Below are 20487 nucleotides of genomic sequence, written 5' to 3' on the forward strand. Positions count from 1 at the left end.
CCAGACCGCAATCGGGTCACTGATGCTTCCGGCCACTGCCAAAAAATAGACTCCTTGTCAGATGGTGTGGGAGAAACAACCTCCTCCCACTTTCTGTGCTTCCTTTGAGGCCAGGGGTTGCAAAGGCAGTGCCAGGGATCACAAGGGGCAAGCAAAAGGTCACAACTGCAAACCCTGGTGTCCCTTAAATGATGTCCATGACTATGGGTGTTTGTACTGTTCCTGCCTTGTAATGCTATTTGCATTAATTATAATTGCAGCCCAGAAATGAGTGCTTTGTATTAAATACAGCACAAGTGATAAGCTGTGATGTGACGTACTGCAGCGTCTGTAATGAAACTCCGTCAGAGGAAGGCAGTGCACTTCATTACAGCTGTGGCCCCAAGACACAAGTGAAAACGTGCATCCGAGGGGCATCGACCTCTGTTCAGCTCATAAGAATGTAGATGTGACAGCGATTGCCTCCGCTTTCAGACACCTCCTTGGCGTGCGATGATGGGCCTTTGCCATTATCCCAATAAATATGCCTTTCTTAAAGTTGAAAGGTTGAGGCGCCAGCTCCAATGCATATCACACCTCACTGTATGTTGGCAGAGTTCGCGCAAGTACGGGAGCGTGCACCTGGGATTCTTATAAACTGAATTAAAGAAACCCTGCCCTTTTCTGAGCTCTTCTCAGGGAACAAAGAACAGCACTGAAAGGATTACTTCTTCTTCAAACTGTAAACAATGCAAACAAACAGAAACCCCAGAAAAATAAAGCCAAAGGCATATATCACTGCCAAAAAAGGACATGGGTTCTACTGCAGCTTACTGCAGGAATCCCACTGTAGCCCGAGCCAAAAATGAATCATGCAACAGTCTTACGTGCATTCCTTGAATGTAACACTGAAGGGTGGGAGATCCCAAACAACCATAGCACCTGAAAAATAAGTGCACGTCACCTCGCAGATATAAACATCGCCCCACATTTCTCCAAGTCTGCAGGGAGATTACCACTTACTGTCCCTGTTTGTCAGGAAACATTTTCCAGTGTTAGAAAACTAGCAAAGAAACTCCCTCCAGCATTCTGACATACAGCACTCCTCTGAGTGCCGTGCCTTCTGATAGGTTTCCACAACATGCACACCAGTGCACTTCCAACAACGGAAACTGTCCTAGTCAGGAACAGACAAACGTGTGCCTCGTAGCTGCCGTTTGAGGCCAGCCACACAATGCAGCCTGGCTCATCAGAAGTCCCAGCTGTCACGAAAGATCAGTCACAGGAAAAGATAGGAACAAGATTTACAAGCCTGTTTACAGAGACACAGCAGCTCCGAGCAGCTGCTCTGAGCACATAAAAACAGGACTTATCGTTTCAATTACTGTTCAAGAAAGATAAAAGTAGTCCATGAACAGATATTAAAATGGTGACCAGTGTATTTATATAGTGCTTGGTTCCTGCTTTCGGGAAGGGCTAAACAGAGCAAAAGGCATGACAAATGCATGCCATGGACAAATGAGGAGGAAGAATACCAAAGTGACGATGGAGCCAGCAAATGAGAATCCTATGGGCGGGCTGAAGCCCACCATGTAGATACAACATGTCTCTTCGAGACAGCACAAGTGCTGTCTAGCAGAGACCTAGCAATGTAGATGCACCATGTCTCTTCGAAACAGCACAAGCACAGTCTAGCCAAGACCTAAAAATTGAAAACAAACAAAGAATTGCAAGACACTCCTGCCCCTCCCAGAAGCCTGTTTATGGTTCCTTGTTGACTCATAGATTGCATCGGAGAAGCCCCCTTGTAAATGAGTGGAAACACCCCACAGGCACACAGACAATGTGCAGCTGCTGCTGGCAAGCACTAATGTCTGTGTGTGTGGTTATCTGTGGGATTCTGATTATCATGGGGTGCTCTGTCTCTGGGCTGCCTCTGATGGGGAGGCGAGGTTGGGGAAGGCTGGTGTGAGATGAGAGAGGGCTACAGTGCTGGGGGCCCTGATGGGGCTGGTGTGAGATGGAGAGAGTGCCCCTGCTGCGATCCAGGGTAGTGAGTTGAGGTCCAGCGGACGGCAGGTGTGAGATGAGAGAAGGCCACAGTGCTGGCGACCCAGATGGGGCTGGTGTGAAATGGTGGAGAGAGCGCCCATGCTGGGGCCCACGGTTGTGGGTGAGGGTCCAGCGGATGGCTGGTGTGAGATAAGAGAGCATTAGTGCTGGGGTCCGTGGATGACTGGTGTGAAATAAAGAAAGTGCCAGAGCTGGGGGTTGGAATAGGGTGTGCATCCTTTTGTTCTCAATAATTTTACTGCAGATGTTACAACGATATCATGAATGATGTTATCTAAGATGTCATAATATGTGGGATAATTAACAGAGCATGGCAAGGGAGCGAGGTATAGTTACTTAAGTTAACCATAACTATAAGTGCTGAATTTCTATTGTTTTGTGTGAGTAAATTCAGAACCTAACTATAGAGTCCCTGTAACCTTTGTTTTTTTAAGTGAATTTATATGTTTTTTAAATTCTATTTCATAACTACAACATCTGTGTGGCTGTAAGAGGGAAATGTATGTAAGTTGAGCTTCCGTTTGATTCTAATTGGTCAGCCTAACACTGATGTGCCAGATTCCAAAAATAAAAATAATCGCCAATGCAGGGTGTGCGTGTGTTTATCTGTGTGTGTGTTTGTTTTTAAAACTTTTATAACTCTCTGGTCCAGAGCAGTGTTCTGGAGGTAAACTTACATCACGCTTGCAACAAAAATAAAATTACAAACTGTTAAGCAATTCATTCTTAAGCACTTGCCACACCATGTTTTAAACACATTTAACACTTTTGTGTTTGTTTGTATAATGTAAGCATCTTGAAGAGGGGCCTGGAACCAGAAAGTAAACAAGAAGTCAACCCGTTTATAACTTGCATTGCAATGAAGAAAGTTTCCGTCTGTCTTGTCCTCCCTTTCCTGCCGGAGTCTTTCTTTCTTTTTGGTCTTGTTGTTTCGATCTGAGGCAATGTCTGAAAAATGTATCTCTGTATACAGATGGGCCCGCAGGCTTCCTTTCTAGTTCATATAGTCCATGAAGTTCAATATTAGGGTAGGTTTTTCTGCTAAATTGGTATTAAAATGTCGACCTCATGGGAATGCACTTTGCTGGTCACTTTGCTGAAAGGAACCTGGAAACATAGGTTTTAATTTGACTGTTCTCTTGGCTCAATAGAGCGATCTTTAAAATATAATATTTAGGTTGAACGTGCAAACGCATTTCAACCTGTCGTCAGTTTTCTGTGGGCTTTTAACCACGCCCATCACTTTCACTCACTTGTGGGCCTACCTTTAAAAAATCTCTTGATGTCATTGGTAAATGCTTTACGTTTGTCCCGCCTTGGGGCGGTTTTGTTACTGCCTTGCAGACTGACCCTGTTACATGGATTATTGCACGATTGTCGATATACTTCAGCATGGGCAAACTATTTTTTTCTTTTGTCTCTCCCCTTTGTGCTCCATAGTGGCCGTGGCACTCACAGCGTGAACTCTATCGGCGGTATTGAAGCGCTGGTCACATTGTCCACCTTGTTACCTAATCAGAGTCATTTCTTTTGGCTCTCCCCTTCACACTCCATAGCTTTTACAAAAACACTTGTAATTGATAAATGCTTTTCCTAAAAAACAGAGAAATCCTCAAAGCAACTCTCCCAACACAGTGGGAGAGCCGATACTACAATATTCAATGCACTCAGGAAACTCACCCCATAATGCTTTGCAGGCCATTACTTTTAGAAAACATTTTTGCTCATAACTCAACCTGTGGTGGTCCTAGGACAATGGGACCACCATCAAAACGTCCACAACAATGTGCTCTTTCTGTCTTTTCTTTTCATGTGGTTATCCTCTCTAGGGGCTAACTATATGGTTACATGTTCATGTTTCTTACAAATGCTATTTTCATTGTGGTGTCCTCTAGGAACTGTTCTAAGCATTACAGTCAACATATCAACATAGTACAATATTTGCAGCATGGAAACTTGTCCCATAATGCTTTGCAGGGCATTATTTGTACAAAACATTGTTGCTCTTAACTCAGCCTGTGGTGGTCCTAGGACAATAGGACCACCTTCAAAATATTGACCACAACTTGCTCTTTCTGTCTACAACATATCCGAGTCCCCACACTAGGTTAGCGGGGACCCCAAAATAATAAGTCCCAGCCCCCCCATTATTCAGTGTCTCATTTGAGCTCTCATGGTTGTAACTTTTGTTTTACAGCAGGGAGTAGTTTGTGTTTTAAAGGCCTTGTTTGTAATTTCATTGTAGTAAGCCTGCTAGCCATGAACATGTGAATGTGCTTTGCTCTCTAGGAGCTAAAAATATGGTTACAGTACATTATTTTCTGATATTTTCTTTTCATATGGTTATGCCCTCTAGGGGTTAACTATATAGTTACATGACCATGTGTCTTACAAATGCTATTTTCATTGTGGTGTCTCTAGGGACTATTCTGAGCATTACAGTCTAATGCCAAAAATGTATTACTGACAAAGGTTTTTATTGGGTTTACATGATAATTGTATATGTTTTGTTAATCTGTCCTTATTGCAATTATTATCATGATTCATGCCAACTTAAGATCCTTATTACACTATGACCGTTTGAACACTCTTTATATGTTTGGGTGACCCTTTTAGTTTATTTCTCTTGTTACCCCTCCGTGACTGTCTTGTGTCTTTTTTTGGGAATTGTGTTGGCCAGCTAGCAACTCTGATGGTGGGGTGGAGAAAGTGGTGCTCCATTGGAATTATTATGGCAGATTTAAATTAGGATGCTAAATGGAAACATTTTCATTTTTGGCTATAGATAAAGGAAGGAGGGAAATCGAAGTGCTTTAGTTATATGAAGAGCGACTGGTTACTTTTTGTACTCCAGCCCCAGGACCGATTTGGGCACCAAATCCCCATGTGCTGCAGGCTACAGAATAAATAAACTGCAAGGATCTGGTTATTAAAGACTTGAGAGCGGCCTTGAATCTGCGTATTGCATAATTTGCAGTCAATTTTCTCACTTCTCCAAATTCAGGCTTTTGACAGCCGACGTTAAACATTTTAAAATTATAACGTGCTAAAGCGCTTCGCGTTGTGAAGGAGCGGACAGCACCTAGGCCAGAATAGCTGTGAACCTGTCTTGTTTATATTACACATGCAGAAAACAACAGCAACCCCACATGCCTCTGAGGTGCCGGAAGGCAGTTAGGAGCCCCGGGCCTGGGTCTGCTGGAGCATAAAACAGTAATACACCAATGTGATCCTCTGCAGAGCTCCTGCGGCTTCTGCAGGATGTGACACACTAATAGAGACAGAAACAGCAAATAAATAGTTTGCCCAAGTTGCATATTGTTAAATTAAGTGGCCAAAACAGCAGAAGAAACCGCAAAAGAAATTAAGTGACAATTTAATAATCCCTGAACACCAATGCATGTTTCAAGCTTTCATAGGCTTTTTTCAAAACAAGCACTTTTCTTTTTAATTTTCGCTGGAGTCACGGATCTGTTTCGACTTTCGGCCAAAAGTTTTCTAAAATTCCTTTTTTGCCGTGGTGGGGTAACTCTGGGACCCCAGCACCAGAGCTAAGGGGTCAGGGATTTCCTACCCTGGCCTCTTTTTTTTTTGATCTTTTATTCAGGGACTCGGCTTCAGCCGAGTCCCAGGATGGCTGCCAACAAGTCTTGGTTGAAGTGTTTGCTGCCAATCAGATTTCAACAGGGGCACTGTCGGATTCTTTTATTCTATATTTAATATCTCAAAAGCACCAAATAACAAAAAGGGCACTTTCTAGACCAAGAGCTACCTTTCTGCCAAATTTGGTGTAATTCCGTCCAGGGGTTCAGGTGCTATTCCTGTTAAAAATCCCTATAGAAAAATTTGTGGGGAAAAATCGTTTTTGGACCCCCCTCTTTTTCTGTGCCCACACTTGATGGACCACTCCGACCCTTTCCAGACAGAAGCTGAAGTGAGCGTTGTATTTTCTTGGAAAATTTCATGAAGATTCATCAAGCGGCACCAATGTTATTAGAAAAACAAAAAAAAAATTTTTTAATAGAAACTAGGTCCTAACTATAACTATGTAGTGTTGACCGGCACTAGGTAATATATAAATATGCATATATGTACATAAATGTATGCATTGCGCCACTTTGTAAATCTGGTGTTGTGATTTTTGAAGCCTAACGCTACATTAGTGTAAAAAAAAATGACACTAATGTGGTGCCAGAGGTTCATAAATCTGGGCCATAGTTTTCCAGGAGGAGGTGCATGCCTAAGGCTTTACACATGTACTCATTTAGGCAGGTGTAAAAACTTGATAACTTGCATTTGAAAATGCTAATATTTTTTTCTCCAGCTAGGATTTTTTTTTGCTTTGTAGAGAAACCCCTTCGTCTGCATCCTGACCATTTTTCGGCATGTTTCCTGCCCATGTCCACCCTGAATAGGAATCCACATCTGCTGTTAAAAGGAGTAAATCTTTCGCTATACCTAGCAATGGAATTGGGCGCGAAATTGTGAAATACCATAATCATAAAAATCTTCGAATATGTATCAACTCTCCACGCTCCCCCACACCCTACACTGAGGGCCATATTTATACTTTTCGACGCACAACTGCGCCAACGCAGTTGTGCGTCAAAAAATCTAACGCCGGCTAACGCCATTCTGAAGCGCCATGCGGGCGCCGTATTCATTCAATGACGTTAGCCGGCGGAGCTGCCTTGTGTGCGTCAAAAAAAATTACTTACACCAGGCAGCGCCGGCGTAGGGGAATATGGAGCTTGGGCGTTAAAAAATGGGGCAAGTCAGGCTGAGGCAACATTTTCGCCTCAACCCGATTTGCGCCATTTTTTTTTACTCCCAACCCCCATTGAAATGACTCCTGTCTTAGCAAAGACAGGAGTCATGCCCCCTTGCCCAATGGCCATGCCCAGGGGACTTATGTCCCCTGGGCATGGTCATTGGGCATAGTGGCATGTAGGGGGGCACAAATCAGCCCCCCCTATGCCACAAAAAAAAAAAAAAAATACTTACCTGAACTTACCTTAAGTTCCCTGGGATGGGTCCCTCCATCCTTGGGCGTCCTCCTGGGGTGGGCAAGGGTGGCAGGGGGTGTCCCTGGGGGCATGGGAGGGCACCTCTGGGCTCCTTCCGAGCCCACAGGTCCCTTAACGCCTGCCCTGACCAGGTGCTAAAAAACTACACAAAAGCGGCTGGACGTCATTTTTTTTTACCCGCCCACTCCCGGGCGTCATTTTTGCCCGGGAGTATAAATACGGCGCACATGCCTCGGAGTCATTTTTTAGTAGGGAACGCCTACCTTGCATATCATTAACGCAAGGAAGGTGTCCACGCTAAAAAATGACGCAAACTCCAAGATCTTTGGCTCTCAACGCGTCTAACGCCAAAGTATAAATATGGAGTTCGTTTTGCATCGGATTTGCGTCAATAAAAACGACGCAAATCCGGCGCAAACAGAGTATAAATATGCCCCTGAATGCTTAGATTCTGCCCCTAGAAGCAGAATTACTCCCTCGTAATTTTACACCCTACTTATGGGAGTTAATCATGTTACAAGTGTAAATTCCTGTTCTGTGAATCCCAAGAATTAATTGACACTCGTAAATCAACGCACAAAAGAAAAAATGTAAGTGTAACGTGAAAGTGAAACGGAGGGCAGCCTTTCCAGGATGCAGGACTGCACTTCGTTGCACAGCTGATGTGTACAGATGAAACTTGATATGTGTTTCCCTCTTGAAAGAAGGGGCGATGTTTTGTCTTTTATGGGGTTTGGCGCAACTAACAAACAATTTTTTGCCAGAATGCCGTCCCTTCCAGTTGTTTGTGCAAATAAGGGGTGAAGGAATACCCTACATGAAGGGGAGAAGGAAAGCACTAGGAGGCCTATTTACAAGAAATTGGCACATCAGCTATAATGCGCCACTTTTCTTGTGCCCCCCTCTAGCATCACCATGGTAATGCCGTATTTGTAATACGGCGCATGTTAGCGCAATATCGTCAACATTTTTTATGCTATTGTGGCACATTGCTCAACTAGCCCCAAAAAATGGCACTAGTTCAGCAATGCGTGGGGAGGCCCATTGAAAACAATGGGAGTGTCACTTTAACCCCTGCCTTAGGCAGGCGTTAAAATGAGGGGGAAAATGGTGCAGTGCATTCTTGTAAATTTCACTGAGCCATTTTTCTGGGCCTCCTAATGGGGGAACACCCCCCTTGCATACATATGCCTAGTGCAGGGATAATGTGCCGCCAGGGGATACAAAGTGGCGCAATGCTTGCATTGCACCACTTTGTAAATATGGTGCAGGGAAAAGGCCTCCTTGATGCCGTGTTAGCGTAAAATAAAATGATGCTAGGGCAGCATAAGGAGGCACTAGGGGCTTGTAAGTATGCCCCACTGAATTTAAAAGGGTCAAGAGCATGTGGAGAAACAGTATAGGGACAATGGTTATACTGGAGCAATGAAGGGTCATCGTACGAAGTGGGCACTTGATGGGTACTTGGCCACTAGATCAGTGAAACAACCATTGGCAAAGCCACTAGGGATGGGTTTGACTGACTGATGTGAGAGGTGTTTTATTAGTTTTCTTCAGTGGAAGAATATGCCCCAAAAAATAAAAAAAAAGGCAAAACAAAACTAAGCATGGCACCGTCTAAATGTGATGGCCTCATCCTTTAAAATAAATAATTGAAATAAAAATAACCATCACATATAATTTTAATACAGCAGTACAGGTGCTTCCTGGCAGGCAGGTCTAATTATGTCTAATTAGAACAGGCATAGAAACCCGTTGCAGTTTTTACGCACATCACAAGAATACATTATTATTAGTGACACAAAGAAAAGGCACTGTTGGCTAGGCATTACAGTAACATGGAGACATAATTTGAGCACACCACTACAATAACAATAGACTAAGGCAGTGGTTCCCAGCCTGTGGTCCGGGGACCCCTGGGGTCCGCAAAGCCAACTCAAGGGGTCCGCGACTGTTCAGAAAATTAATTAATATTAACCGATAAGGTCCCCAGCTTTCGGTAATGACTCAGTTGGGGGTCCCCGGATTTCAATGATTCAATTGGGTCTTCGGGTTCCAGTAATGATAAAGTGGGGGTCCACAGAAGTCAAAAGGTTGGGAATCACTTGGCTAAAGAACAGAAAGGGGTAAACAAACATATTAGCAAAGTGAAGGATTGGCCAAGCAGACCTGGCACTGAAGTGATCTTTTTAAGCAGATGTGCACGTGACCAGGAGAAATGCCATAAACGACGGTGTAAGAAAGCCTGTGGCAGAATTTGAATGCCCCACTACCTCATACTGTACACTGCGTAGGGTGAACGCAACATGTAAAAGACAGTAGGACAGACCAACGGCTTGAGAGAGTTAACCCAAAGACTCTCAATGTATGTATTTTTATTAATTTTTTCATATCACATGAGGCTGAGGAGACAAATGACGCTCTCAAACCAGATCTAAAATCAGCACTGTAACTTGTCGTAAATCAAACCGTGGACAAAAAAAACTTTTCTGAGCTAAACTCAAGCAACCCACTATATTCTAGTAAATCTGTAAAAATACAGCTGTTAGAACACTGTAATACACTTAATTGCTATGAAATCCATTAACATTATACAATACTTTAAACTTCTCAAACGTGTGTGTCAGACGATGGGGCCAATAGTGGCTTCTTGGAAAAAAGTGTATTCTTGACTGAATCATATTTTGGTTCAAAAAAGTGTGGGGGGGCTTTTAGGAAAAGGGGATGTGGGTTGGAGTGTCTTTCCAGAACATTTACAGGGGTTCCAAGTGGGGAGACAACTCTTCCAGTGTAGCAGAAATGGGGGTCGCCATTTTCTCCTCTTCTGACCGCTGTATTTTGTTGTCACTTTTCTTTAATGCGCTCCTGTCGCGTCAATAAAATCAGTAATTTACCAACACACTCTTCAGCTTCCCAAATAGCAATCTGCTTTTGAATATGTGGGGAGTTCAAACAACAACATGAATAGGTGTTCAGCCTTTATTCATTCCTCACAGTCAAGTACTTGTAAAGTGTTTTTTAATGTGCAGTATTGAGCTGATGCTATTACCACACTGTTAATCACACGCTCTTTATTACCGCTCTGTTTTTTCACATAATGTTTGAAAATGGATCCCACTAGATAGGTTACATGGGCTTGTGTATCCTTGCATTCAATATTTCTGTAAGTGCTAATTGTGGCGTGGAGCACCATGCTCCAGCAATTGCTACTGCCTGAAGGGCTGATGGGAGTTTTAGGGCATCCATTTCTTTGTGCCTTGGAACGCAGGAAATGCTCTCCCACGTGGTGCCCAGGGGCACTAACCAGCAGAAGGTTTGCTGAGGTGAGCCCCTTACAGCCCTGGGAATGTCGAAGGCTTTGCTGCTACGGGCCCGTGTGCCAGTGGCCCTCGGTGGCACCTAGGTTGGCTTAGATTTGCGCATGTGTGTGAGTGTCTCATAGGCCTCCTGGATCTCGATGAAGCGCTGCTCCGCCTCTTGCACCCTGTGGCGGTTGTGATCGGGGTGCCACAGCTTCACCAGCTCCCGGTAGGTGTACTGGATGTCCTCAGGCTTTGCGGCCCGGTCCAAACCAAGTACCTGCACAAAAAATAAAATACAAACATTAGAACCCTAATAGGTAAAATGATACCCCCACCCCCCGCTCCCCGTTTCTCTTTGCAGCTGTCTTTGGATGCATGGCTCTGGTGAGCGTGGTCTTCTGCCTTCTGTTCCTCTGAAGGCAAAGTCAATGAATGGCTTTCTGATTTTGTGCCTCACTGAACACGACAACCACACAGATTCATGGCCTAGACTCCGTGGTGAATCCTAGCGCAGCCATGATGTGTGGTTTCATTTCTTCTATCATCATGCAGAGCAAAATGCTCACTGTTATAATGCTCTGTGTTGAAATGCAGAGGTGTAACACAACTGGCGCCTGCCTCCCCCCGCAGGATATAATGAGGGACTCCTGAGTCTCCTGTATCTTAGAGCACTTCATTGGCCTTTGGCTGAATAGAGGGCCCCTGGTAGGTTGGGGGCACCCTGCGTCGCAGAGGCTGCAGGGGCCTGTGCATTGCCCCTGTTGACATACTGTTTTCAAAGAGCTCCGGAGGAAGTATTTTGCTACTTTCAGGGCTTTTCCTGTTTGTGTTACTGCAGCCCGAGGTCAAAAGAGTCCTTTTTCGGGTCGAGCCTGCGTTGCATGCGCTCGCGCATGCGTATCGCAGCAAGACTCTTTTGTATTTAGAAAAGGGCTCGGAGCCCTGTCAACTTCACGTCAGTGTTTTTTATTGGATCGTGGGCTTGCCTAATAAAATCTGCTTGCTTTCATTAGTCGAAGGCAGGCATAACTCATTCCTTTCCCGGTGGCTAGCCCTCCTCGAGCGCAGCGACCAAGTACAGAAAACATGCGAGGCTTGCTATTTTCCATCGGGCTCTTGGAGTTCTTTTTCTCTAATTTATGAGCGCGATCTCGCTTGGCAGAAGTCAAGCGCTTTACATAGTTAGTTTCCCTTTTTCGGGTTATGTACATAAATGCACTTTTGCCCGATAGGTGAAAAGTCGGGTTAGGAGTTTACAACGCGATCAGCTCTAACATGAGCAAACGCGAGACCCGTTGCATTGTAAATGCTTGTTATTATTTATTTTGGGGTGGTTTTGGGATGGTGGTAGCTGATGCTGTATTGCATTTTGTATTCTGGCTTGTCTTGTCAAATTGTGAAATAACCTTATGCTGACAATGTAATTTTTGCTTTGTATTTTCTAGAGTCTAGTGTACCCGAAATTAGTGAGCGGACCCATGTCAGTCTGCCTGTCTCTTGCATAGGATTAAAAATATTTTACTCTGAGGCTTGACTTCTTGTCATTCTCCTTGATGCATTTGATTGAGCCTTATGCCAATTCCTTATAATGATTTACCATGTATTTGACTATTGCTTTTGCCTTCTGCATTGCACTTTGATTTTGTAATAAACCTTCATGGTTTTAAACTAAAAGAAAGCTCAAGTCTCTTTTTGTTTCAAGACTTATTTAACTATGATTATTTATTTGCTCTTAATCTGTTATCTGTAGGGACACACTGCCTCATGCGATTTGAGGTTAACACTGTCTCCGATCCTGAGTAGGTTCTTTATCTTAGATTATCAGGTAAAACAGCATGAACGGTAAATCATCTCCTTTGTTATTTGGGACCCAGCTATGAGATCTTCCTGCCCACTTTTGAAGATGTTTCACTGTAGTCAGGTTTCAGTAGCTGCAGGTGAGAATGGCATGTTCTGCCCTTTGAAGTCCAGCCTCCGATAGGTACTTTGTCAAGGCACTCCTGCCTCTGCCCGTCTTTCTACAGCATCTGAATAACAAAGACTGTGGTTAACTAGCCTGAGTCCAATATACAACAATTCAGGAACTGACCTAAACCGTTGGAGATTGAGCTCTTGGAAATGAGACCCTGACTCTTCGTGCTATGATTGGAAGATCCCCCCAAAATTGAATGTGGAGCATAACCTGACTGGTCAGCCTGAGAATAAGTATGGGGCATGTACCCTACAAAGAATGAAAGGAAACCTCCTGGACCAGGACCAAGCTCCCAACACCAGTGTGGATAAGAAGGCTCCAGTCATGAATCTCTGATTGCTAGCTCCCCTGCCAGATTGGGAACTGAACCTGAGGTCCTGCTTTGTACTACAAGTACTGCCTGATGCAGTCTTGAGCGAAGGAGCCTCACTTGCAGTGAAAGGAAATACTGGAGGTGACCTTGCCGAAGTAGACTTCCTAGAAGAGAAGCTCCACATTCCAGATTCTTTGTGTCTGAGGACCTATGGAGAAAGGAAAAAGAATCCCCACCATAAGCACTGCAAGCAGCCTAGGAGAAGGTTTGGCTCTGAAAGGATCTGTGTGGTGAGCTCCCTTTGTCCCTGAACACCAGAGAGCCCTTCCTTCTGGCCTGAGCTTGTTGATGAAGTTGCTAGACAACCCTTTACTGAATGGAACCCTGTAAGCCACATGAAAATCCATGCAGTGGCTGCAGAGATATTCAACTTTACCAACCCAACTCATGAGTCCTTTTTCCTTTTCCCATTGCTTTGTGGGTCCCATAGGCATAGGGAAAAGTCAACCATGAGCAAGACTTTTCCTGCTGGGTGTCTCTGGAATCATGCACTGATAGACGTCCCAATTGCATGCAACAGTTACTTTCATTTGTTTTTTTCATTGCAGAAGCCTAAGCATTCAAGTGTGTGTGTACTGGAAAATAAATGTTTTAATCCTCCATTAGACACCTGTCCTACATCTCTGTTGTGTCCTCCTCTTTTGACCTACTACTTTGTGGTGCAAGGATCAGCTGATGGTGGGCTTCTCGCTCTCGGTGGAGGGTTGTGCCTTAGATTGCCGAAGGACTAAAATGTCTGGTCAGCAAGGTGCAGAGCTTGACCAGTGGGGGCTTTGGTGAGGAGCACAAATCTTCAGCTGCAGTGTGACACCATGAAGCTTCCCTGCCTGTGACTGTGACCACAAGTCCTGATGGTGAGCCCGAATTTTCTTTCCCCTTACGAATCTGTGAGAAGGTCAATAAGAATGGGACTTATAACATAGTGAAAGATCTATGGGGGTCATTCCAAGCTTGGCGGGCGGCAGTCGCCGCCCGCCAAGCGGGAACCGCCAGAAGACCGTACCGCGGTCAAAAGACCGCGGCGGTCATTCTGGGTTTCCCACTGGGCTGGCGGGCGACCGCCAAAAGGCCGCCCGCCAGCCCAGTGGGAAACACCCCTCCACGAGGAAGCCGGCTCCGAATGGAGCCGGCGGAGTGGAAGGTGTGCGACGGATGCAGTAGCACCCGTCGCGAATTTCAGTGTCTGCTAAGCAGACACTGAAATTCAAAGTGGGGCCCTCCGACAGGGGCCCCTGCAGTGCCCATGCCATTGGCATGGGCACTGCAGGGGCCCCCAGGGGCCCCACAACACCCCTCACCGCCATCCTGTTCCTGGCGGTCGAAACCGCCAGGAACAGGATGGCGGTGAGGGGGTCAGAATCCCCATGGCGGCGCTGCGCCGCCATGGAGGATTCCCCTGGGCATCGGAAAGTCGGCGGTACACCGCCGACTTTCCGTTTCTGGCCGCGGCTGTACCACCGCAGTCAGAATGCCCAAAGGAGCACCGCCAGCCTGTTGGCGGTGCTCCCGCGGACCCCGGAATCACCCCCTATGTCTTTCAATGACAATAAGCAGGGTTTGTGAATTGCAAACATCTTGTGTTAAGAACAGTCAATCAATCAATCAATGGATATGTAAATCACAGCTCTGTCACCCCTAAGGGTATCTAGGCACTGAGGGAGCAGAGTCTCTGTCGAAGAGCCATGTTTTGAGTCTCCTTCTGAAGTCTGGCAGGGAGAGAGCCATTTTGAGGTGGAGGGGCAGGTTGTTCCATGACTTGGCTGCTATGTAGGAGAAGGAGTGGTCTCTGCTGCGGCTGCAATAGATGCAGGGTGTGCATGCAAGGTTGAGTGAAGTGGAGCGTAGTTGTCTAGTGGGGACATGGAAGCTCAGACAATGGTTGATGTAGGACAAGCCTTGGTTGTGTAGAGCTTTGTATGCAAGTGTGAGGATCTTGAATTGGCTTTTCTTCTGGATGGGAAGCCAATGGAGGTTTCTGTGGTGCGGTGTGATGCTTGCACAATTGGGAAGGTTCAGGATGAGTCTGGCTGTGGTATTCTGTAGAGTTTGGAGTCTTTTGAGTAGCTTGGAGGATATTCTGGCATAGAGAGTGTTGCCATAGTCAAAGCAGCTGGTGACCATATGTGCATGACTGTTTTTCTGGTGTCGGTGGCGATCCATTTGAAAATGCGTTGGAGCATGTGGAGGATGTAGAAGTAGGATGAGGTGATTGAGTTTACTTGTCGATACATGGATAGTCGAGGATGATGCAGAGCATCCATGTGTGGTTTTATAGAGAGGGTGTAGGCCCGAGTTCTGCTGGCCACCAGCTGTTGTCCATATGGAGGTGTTGTTCCTGAAGACCAGGACTTCAGTTTTGTCTGTGTTTAGTTTGAGGCAACTGTCTCTCATCCATGATGCTATGTTGGTTAAGCGTTGCGCAAGTTGGCCTTGGTGTTGAGGGGGGTACTCATTGAGTGAGAGGTTAAGTTGAGTGTTGCCTGCTTATGAGACTATGTTGAGTCTGGGATCTGATGAAGTGTGTGAGGGTGGTCATGTAGATATTAAACAGGGTGGGGCTGAGAGAAGATCGTTGGGGTACACAGCAGGTGATGTTCTTGGGTGCATAGGTGAAGAGGGGAAGGCTGGGTTGCTCTGGGTGCAGTCTGAGAGGATCAAGGCGATCCACTTGAGGGCACTTAGCTGGATGCCTATGTGCTGAAGTCTGTTGAGGAGAATGTGCTGGGGGACTGTGTTGAATGCTGCAGAGTGGTTCAGGAGGATCAGGGCTGCCTATTCCCCGGGGTTGAGAAGTGTCCTCATGTCGTCCATGACTGCGATCAGTACGGGATCAGTATGCTGTGGTTGGTCCAGAACCCTGATTGTGAGGACTCGAGGAGGTGGTTTTGTTCGAGGTAGTCGGTGAGCTGTTGATTGATGGGTCTGTAATTTTTAAGGTCACTGGGGTTGGTGGAAGGTTTCTTCAGGAGATGCCTGAGCTCTGTGTGCTTCCATTTGTGCAGGAAGGTTGCAGTGGAGATGGAGACATTGAGGATGCCGGTTAGTTCTGTGCTGATGGCGTTGGCTCCGAGGTTGAAGAATCTGTGGGTGCAGGGGATGGTGGGGTTCCTGGAGTGGATGGACGCCGTGATGGCTGCGGTGGTTAGTGTGTTGATGGGGGACCAGCTGGTTACTGTGTGTCTGGTGTTCGTTGATAGAGACAGGTTGTCTGGGCTGAGCATCGAAGGTTGAGAGTTGAATCTCTTTATTAGTAGAGACATTATTGTGGGAGTAGTATGAGAGGGAGTCGCAGAGCTCAAGGGATGGATGGATGGTGGTCTCTGTGGCTGTCGGGCTGAAGAATTCCTTGATGATTTTGAAGAGTTCTTTCATGTGGTAAGCTGCGGTGTCGATGATGGTGGTCATTGCTGCTCTCTTGGCCATTTTGATGTGGAGGTGGCAGTTGTTGAGGGCTGCCTTATATGCAGCTCTGTCAGAGGGGTCCTTGGTGACACATCATTGTTTCTCAAGTCATTGGTAGTTGCATTTGGAGTTTCTGAATTCTGAAGTGTACCATCTTGCAGACCTGGAAGTGTTTGTAGTTTTAGTTGATTTCTGCGGGGCGACTCTGTCGGCGCATTTGGCGATCCAGGAGGTGAAGATTTGGACGGCCTGGTTGAGGTCTGCTGTGGGTTTTGGTTGTGCGGTGTGTAGGGCCTCTGTTCTTGGGCCCCGGTTACCTTGCCCCAGCTTTGGTAGGGGGCGCTATGGTGGTTGGAGGTTGTGTGCTGGGCATTGGAGATGGTAAAGTGGACAATGTTGTGGTTGGTCCAGGTGAGTTTAGTGACGTGTGAGAAGTTGATTCTGTCGCTGCTGGTGAAGATGGCATCCAGTGTGTCTGGCTTTGTGTGTGGGTTTGGTGACCAGTCGGGTGAGGCTGATGTTGTTGAGGTTTTCCAGTTGAAAGGTGGAATTGGTGTAGTTGAGGTCGTTGAGTTGGAAGTTGAGATCATCAAGTAGGATATAGTGAAGGGATTCTATGACGAGGGGGAGATGAGGTTGGCAATGGCATTGCAGAAGGCTTGACGTGGTCCTGAGGGACTGTACACGAGGGTACCTTACATCGTGGTATTGGACTTCAGTCTGGAGTCAGAAGTTGAGGTGTTCCATGAAGGGCGTTGGGTCGTCATCGGTGCATTGGATGGTTTCCCTGAAGATGATGGCAATACCCCCGCTGTAGTTCTTTGTGTGATCCCAGTATATCATCTTGTATCTGTCCGGGTAGGCCATAGCAATATCAGGGTTAGAGGGGGGGTTTAGCCATGTTTCAGTGATGAAGACGATCTCTGGGTCGTTGGTGGTGATGGTGTCCCAGATTTCCGTGGCATGTTTGCAAAGGGAGCAGGCATTGAGCAGGATGCAGTGGAGAGGTGCTGGGTTGTTCGCCGTCTTCTGTGTGGCTGCTGTGCAGGTGTCAGAGTGGGTGGGCACGTGTTGCAGGGGAAACAGCAGTGTCGGCAGGTGACGGGTCCTTTAGTTCATCTTGGGGAGGCTGTGAAGCAGCAGTTGACAGACTGTCCAACCTTAAGTTCCTGGAGCTCCATAGAAGTGTAGTAGTGGGGAGTAGTGGGGTGGCGGACTTGGCACTGGACGTGGTCTAGGCGCGGAGGGGTGCAGACAGAATTGCCTTTGAAGCACCTTCAGTGCATCCGCTGAGTGCCTGCTGCACAGCTAGGCTTCAGCCATCATAATATATCCTGGGAGGGGCCGTGTTGGGAGACGGGAGGGCAGGAGCGGTAGTGGCGGGAAAAACACATTAGCAGGATGCAATCACCAGTAGAATGCGGGTGGAGTAGATATGGCAAGGTCTGGAAGGCCACGGAGCGGCTGGGGAGCTGTCACGTGCAGGGGTCAGGCACTGCTCCATGAGACCGCGTTGCGGCCTTCATAATGTATCCTGGGAGGTTGGAGGGGCCGCGGTGGGAGCAGTAGTGGTGGGAAAAACGTGTCAACAGGACACAATCACCAGTAGAAAGTGGACAGAGTAGATGCGGCAAGGGCACAAAGGCCTCGGCGCAGCAGGGAAACTGTAACCTGCACAGGTCAGGATGCAGGCAAGGGCTTGTAACATTGTATAACCATGTGTCAATGACGGTAGGTACTGACAAACCCTGTCTCAAACACCATATGTAGGGACTATTAAATTGTGTAAACTTTTGTTTCAGAAAAGCGGAGGGGTACAGAGAGCTGGGTTTTATTCTGTTGTTCCATTCTGTTGTTCCTTTTGTATCACTTCAGGTGTGGTATTTAGCTGTATGTGTAGAATAAAGTACTTTTCCAAGTAAAAGTAGTGGCTGCATGTTGATTTATTCATTATTATTTTGTGATGCAGCCGAGTTAGGAATTTAGAGCCCATACCACCTAACCGAGAAAGCCTTGGGCTACTTTGCTGTGCTATTCTGAGGGGCAAGTGTGAAAAGGGTGTATCTGATGATCAATATTTGGTCCAATAGAAACTTGGGCCAAAGACTTCTAGCTATACAACTTGAGCCCATTCACCCCTGATAGCCGTAGGGCCATTCGACCAGCTTCCACAAACCAATCATGTCTGTTTGTGGTTTAATGTTTGTAAATATTGTGCCCTTCAAGAACTGTGCTGAGTCAACGTCCTTATCACTATCTGCAGGACACTGAAGGTTTGCTGTTACATCCTCTTTTCTTTAATGTATATCATTATGGTTACACATTGCAATTTACACTCATTGCCTTCCAGTGTCCTTTCAGTAGCAACTAAGAGGTTGTAGAGGGGCTGAGGGAGTTATAAGGCATCAAAACTGTAATGTCGTTAGGTCAAAGGGTACCCAATGCCAATTTCACTATCACTGGTATTTTGGTAAATTTGCATACCTGCTGGTAGCACTAGTAGTAAGTTCAACCCCATCAGAACACATCATAGACGTATACATCATCATGGACTCAGACTGGACGAAAAGACCCACATATCACATATACACAAACATTTCCTTTACATCTACAATATATAGAGAAACAGTGGTATATTTCGTAGCTGAGATTTGCAAAATCAGGGCTATGTAGAAGTGTGGAAGGCAATATTAGAGAGGCTGTACTTACCTTGTAGGCCATCTCTTGTTTCTCCTGTTGAAAACTGTGCACAAACTGATAGATGTTCTCCCACTCACGGAAGTAACCCGTTCCGAATCCTCTGCCCCCAGTTATCAGCATCCAGCAATGGTAGGGCAGCAGAAGGACCCCCTCCAGGAGGGCACTAAGGGTAGGGAACACACTAAGCCAGTCCAGGACGGCCCCAATGCTCTCTGCGATGTAGTTGATGGTGACTGTGGTGTTATAGAAGGCACTGTATGCCAGCGGGGCGGTGAATGCCAGGTATGCAAGTCCGAGGCGGTAAAGGCGGAGGCTTATGTTTTCCTCAGTGCCTGTTCTAGGAGGTTTGTAGCGTCGGCACTGCTGGGCTGTAGCAGAGGCCACAATGGTGATGGGCAGCATGCCAATGAAACGGCCATAGAATATGGGTGATGTCACAAATGCAGCGACCATGGTTCTCCACAGGTCAGAGGTTTGGTCACCTAGACTGGCCACTAAGTAAACACCAAGTCCCACCGCCAGGGGCAGAGCGATGAAATAGAAGCTACCCAATGAAGATAGGCAGATGACCGCCACAATTCCAAAGTAGATGCCAACAACCATCTGGCCTAAAAGCCGAGTCACACTCATATTTGGCACCACGTCCTGCAGCTTGTTCTGGGGTGGAGACTTCCTGTTGGCTTGGGCCACAAACCCAGGAATGCGCCAGAACTCCCACAACCAACCCATGCCAAAACCACCAAAGGTTAGCATCCAGAGCAGTGCATGACTGTCCCTGCCCAGGTATAGGTGGTGCAGCCCGAATGGTCCACCAAACGACCAGAGAGCATAGGTCTTCAAGAGGCTCTTAGCCATAATGTATTCTTGGAGTAACTTAAATCATTGGATGCCAGAGGAAAGGTTGGATATTAAAGGTGCAAATGGTGGTCCCTGACCTGTAGAGCTAGAATGATATGATCACATTTAGACCTCAATGGATCATCTGTGGCTCTTGAGGGATAATATATTGACTTAACAGAGTCCTTGTGATCTAGTGGATCACCTATATCCCTCGATGAATCACCAGTAGCCTTTGGTAGATGACCTTTGGTCTTTGATGGATTATTAGTTGGCCTGACTAATAGGCTATGAATTCTAGTGGATTAATTATAGCCATCAATAGATCTCTAGTAGTCTATGAATTATCACCCAAGGCTCTTGCTGGATCAGCTGTAGTCCCACCTGTAGTCTTGATGTATCACTGATATCTACTGATTGATAATATGCCGTTCTTGAAGGATCCCCTGTGACACCTATGTTCCCTTATGGATGAGCTGTCACCCTTTAAATGAGCAACTTTATATTTGCTCACTTCTGATTGGAAACTAAGAGAGACTGTTTGTAGTACAAGGACCACCTAGATACACTTTGAGAAGAAAGATCTACCAGGCTATGGCAAGACCCTGTGACTGGGTTCTTCAGTAGATCCTGAGTATTTCCTAGATTTGGAGGCTGTCTCAGGAGGCCCACTCTGCTGTGCTCGTCATGACTGGAATATGACTACCCAGGTGATCAAGGCTTCATCAGCTTCTATAGATCCTGCAAGAGAAGGAAGAATGACATCTATGAGTGACTGTAGGTGCAAAATTATCCATTTGGTGGCATGGGCTACAGGTAACA

At 46.3% G+C, this 20487-nt stretch overlaps 1 protein-coding gene across 1 annotated transcript in view; it reads right to left on the minus strand.

Moving 5' to 3' along the window:
- Positions 1-9433: 9433 nt before the first annotated feature.
- Positions 9434-20487, minus strand: part of DNAJC22 (DnaJ heat shock protein family (Hsp40) member C22) — a 55388-nt gene continuing 44334 nt past the window's right edge. The window contains exons 2-3 of the mRNA XM_069230618.1: positions 18838-20406; positions 9434-10658 (exon numbers count right to left, since the gene is read on the minus strand). Of these exons, the coding sequence (XP_069086719.1) occupies positions 10479-10658; positions 18838-19683 (1026 nt within the window). The 5' untranslated portion in view covers positions 19684-20406 and the 3' untranslated portion in view covers positions 9434-10478. The remainder of the gene's footprint in view (positions 10659-18837; positions 20407-20487) is intronic.

Source organism: Pleurodeles waltl, chromosome 4_2 (genome assembly GCF_031143425.1).
Source record: "Pleurodeles waltl isolate 20211129_DDA chromosome 4_2, aPleWal1.hap1.20221129, whole genome shotgun sequence".
NCBI lineage: Eukaryota > Metazoa > Chordata > Amphibia > Caudata > Salamandridae > Pleurodeles > Pleurodeles waltl.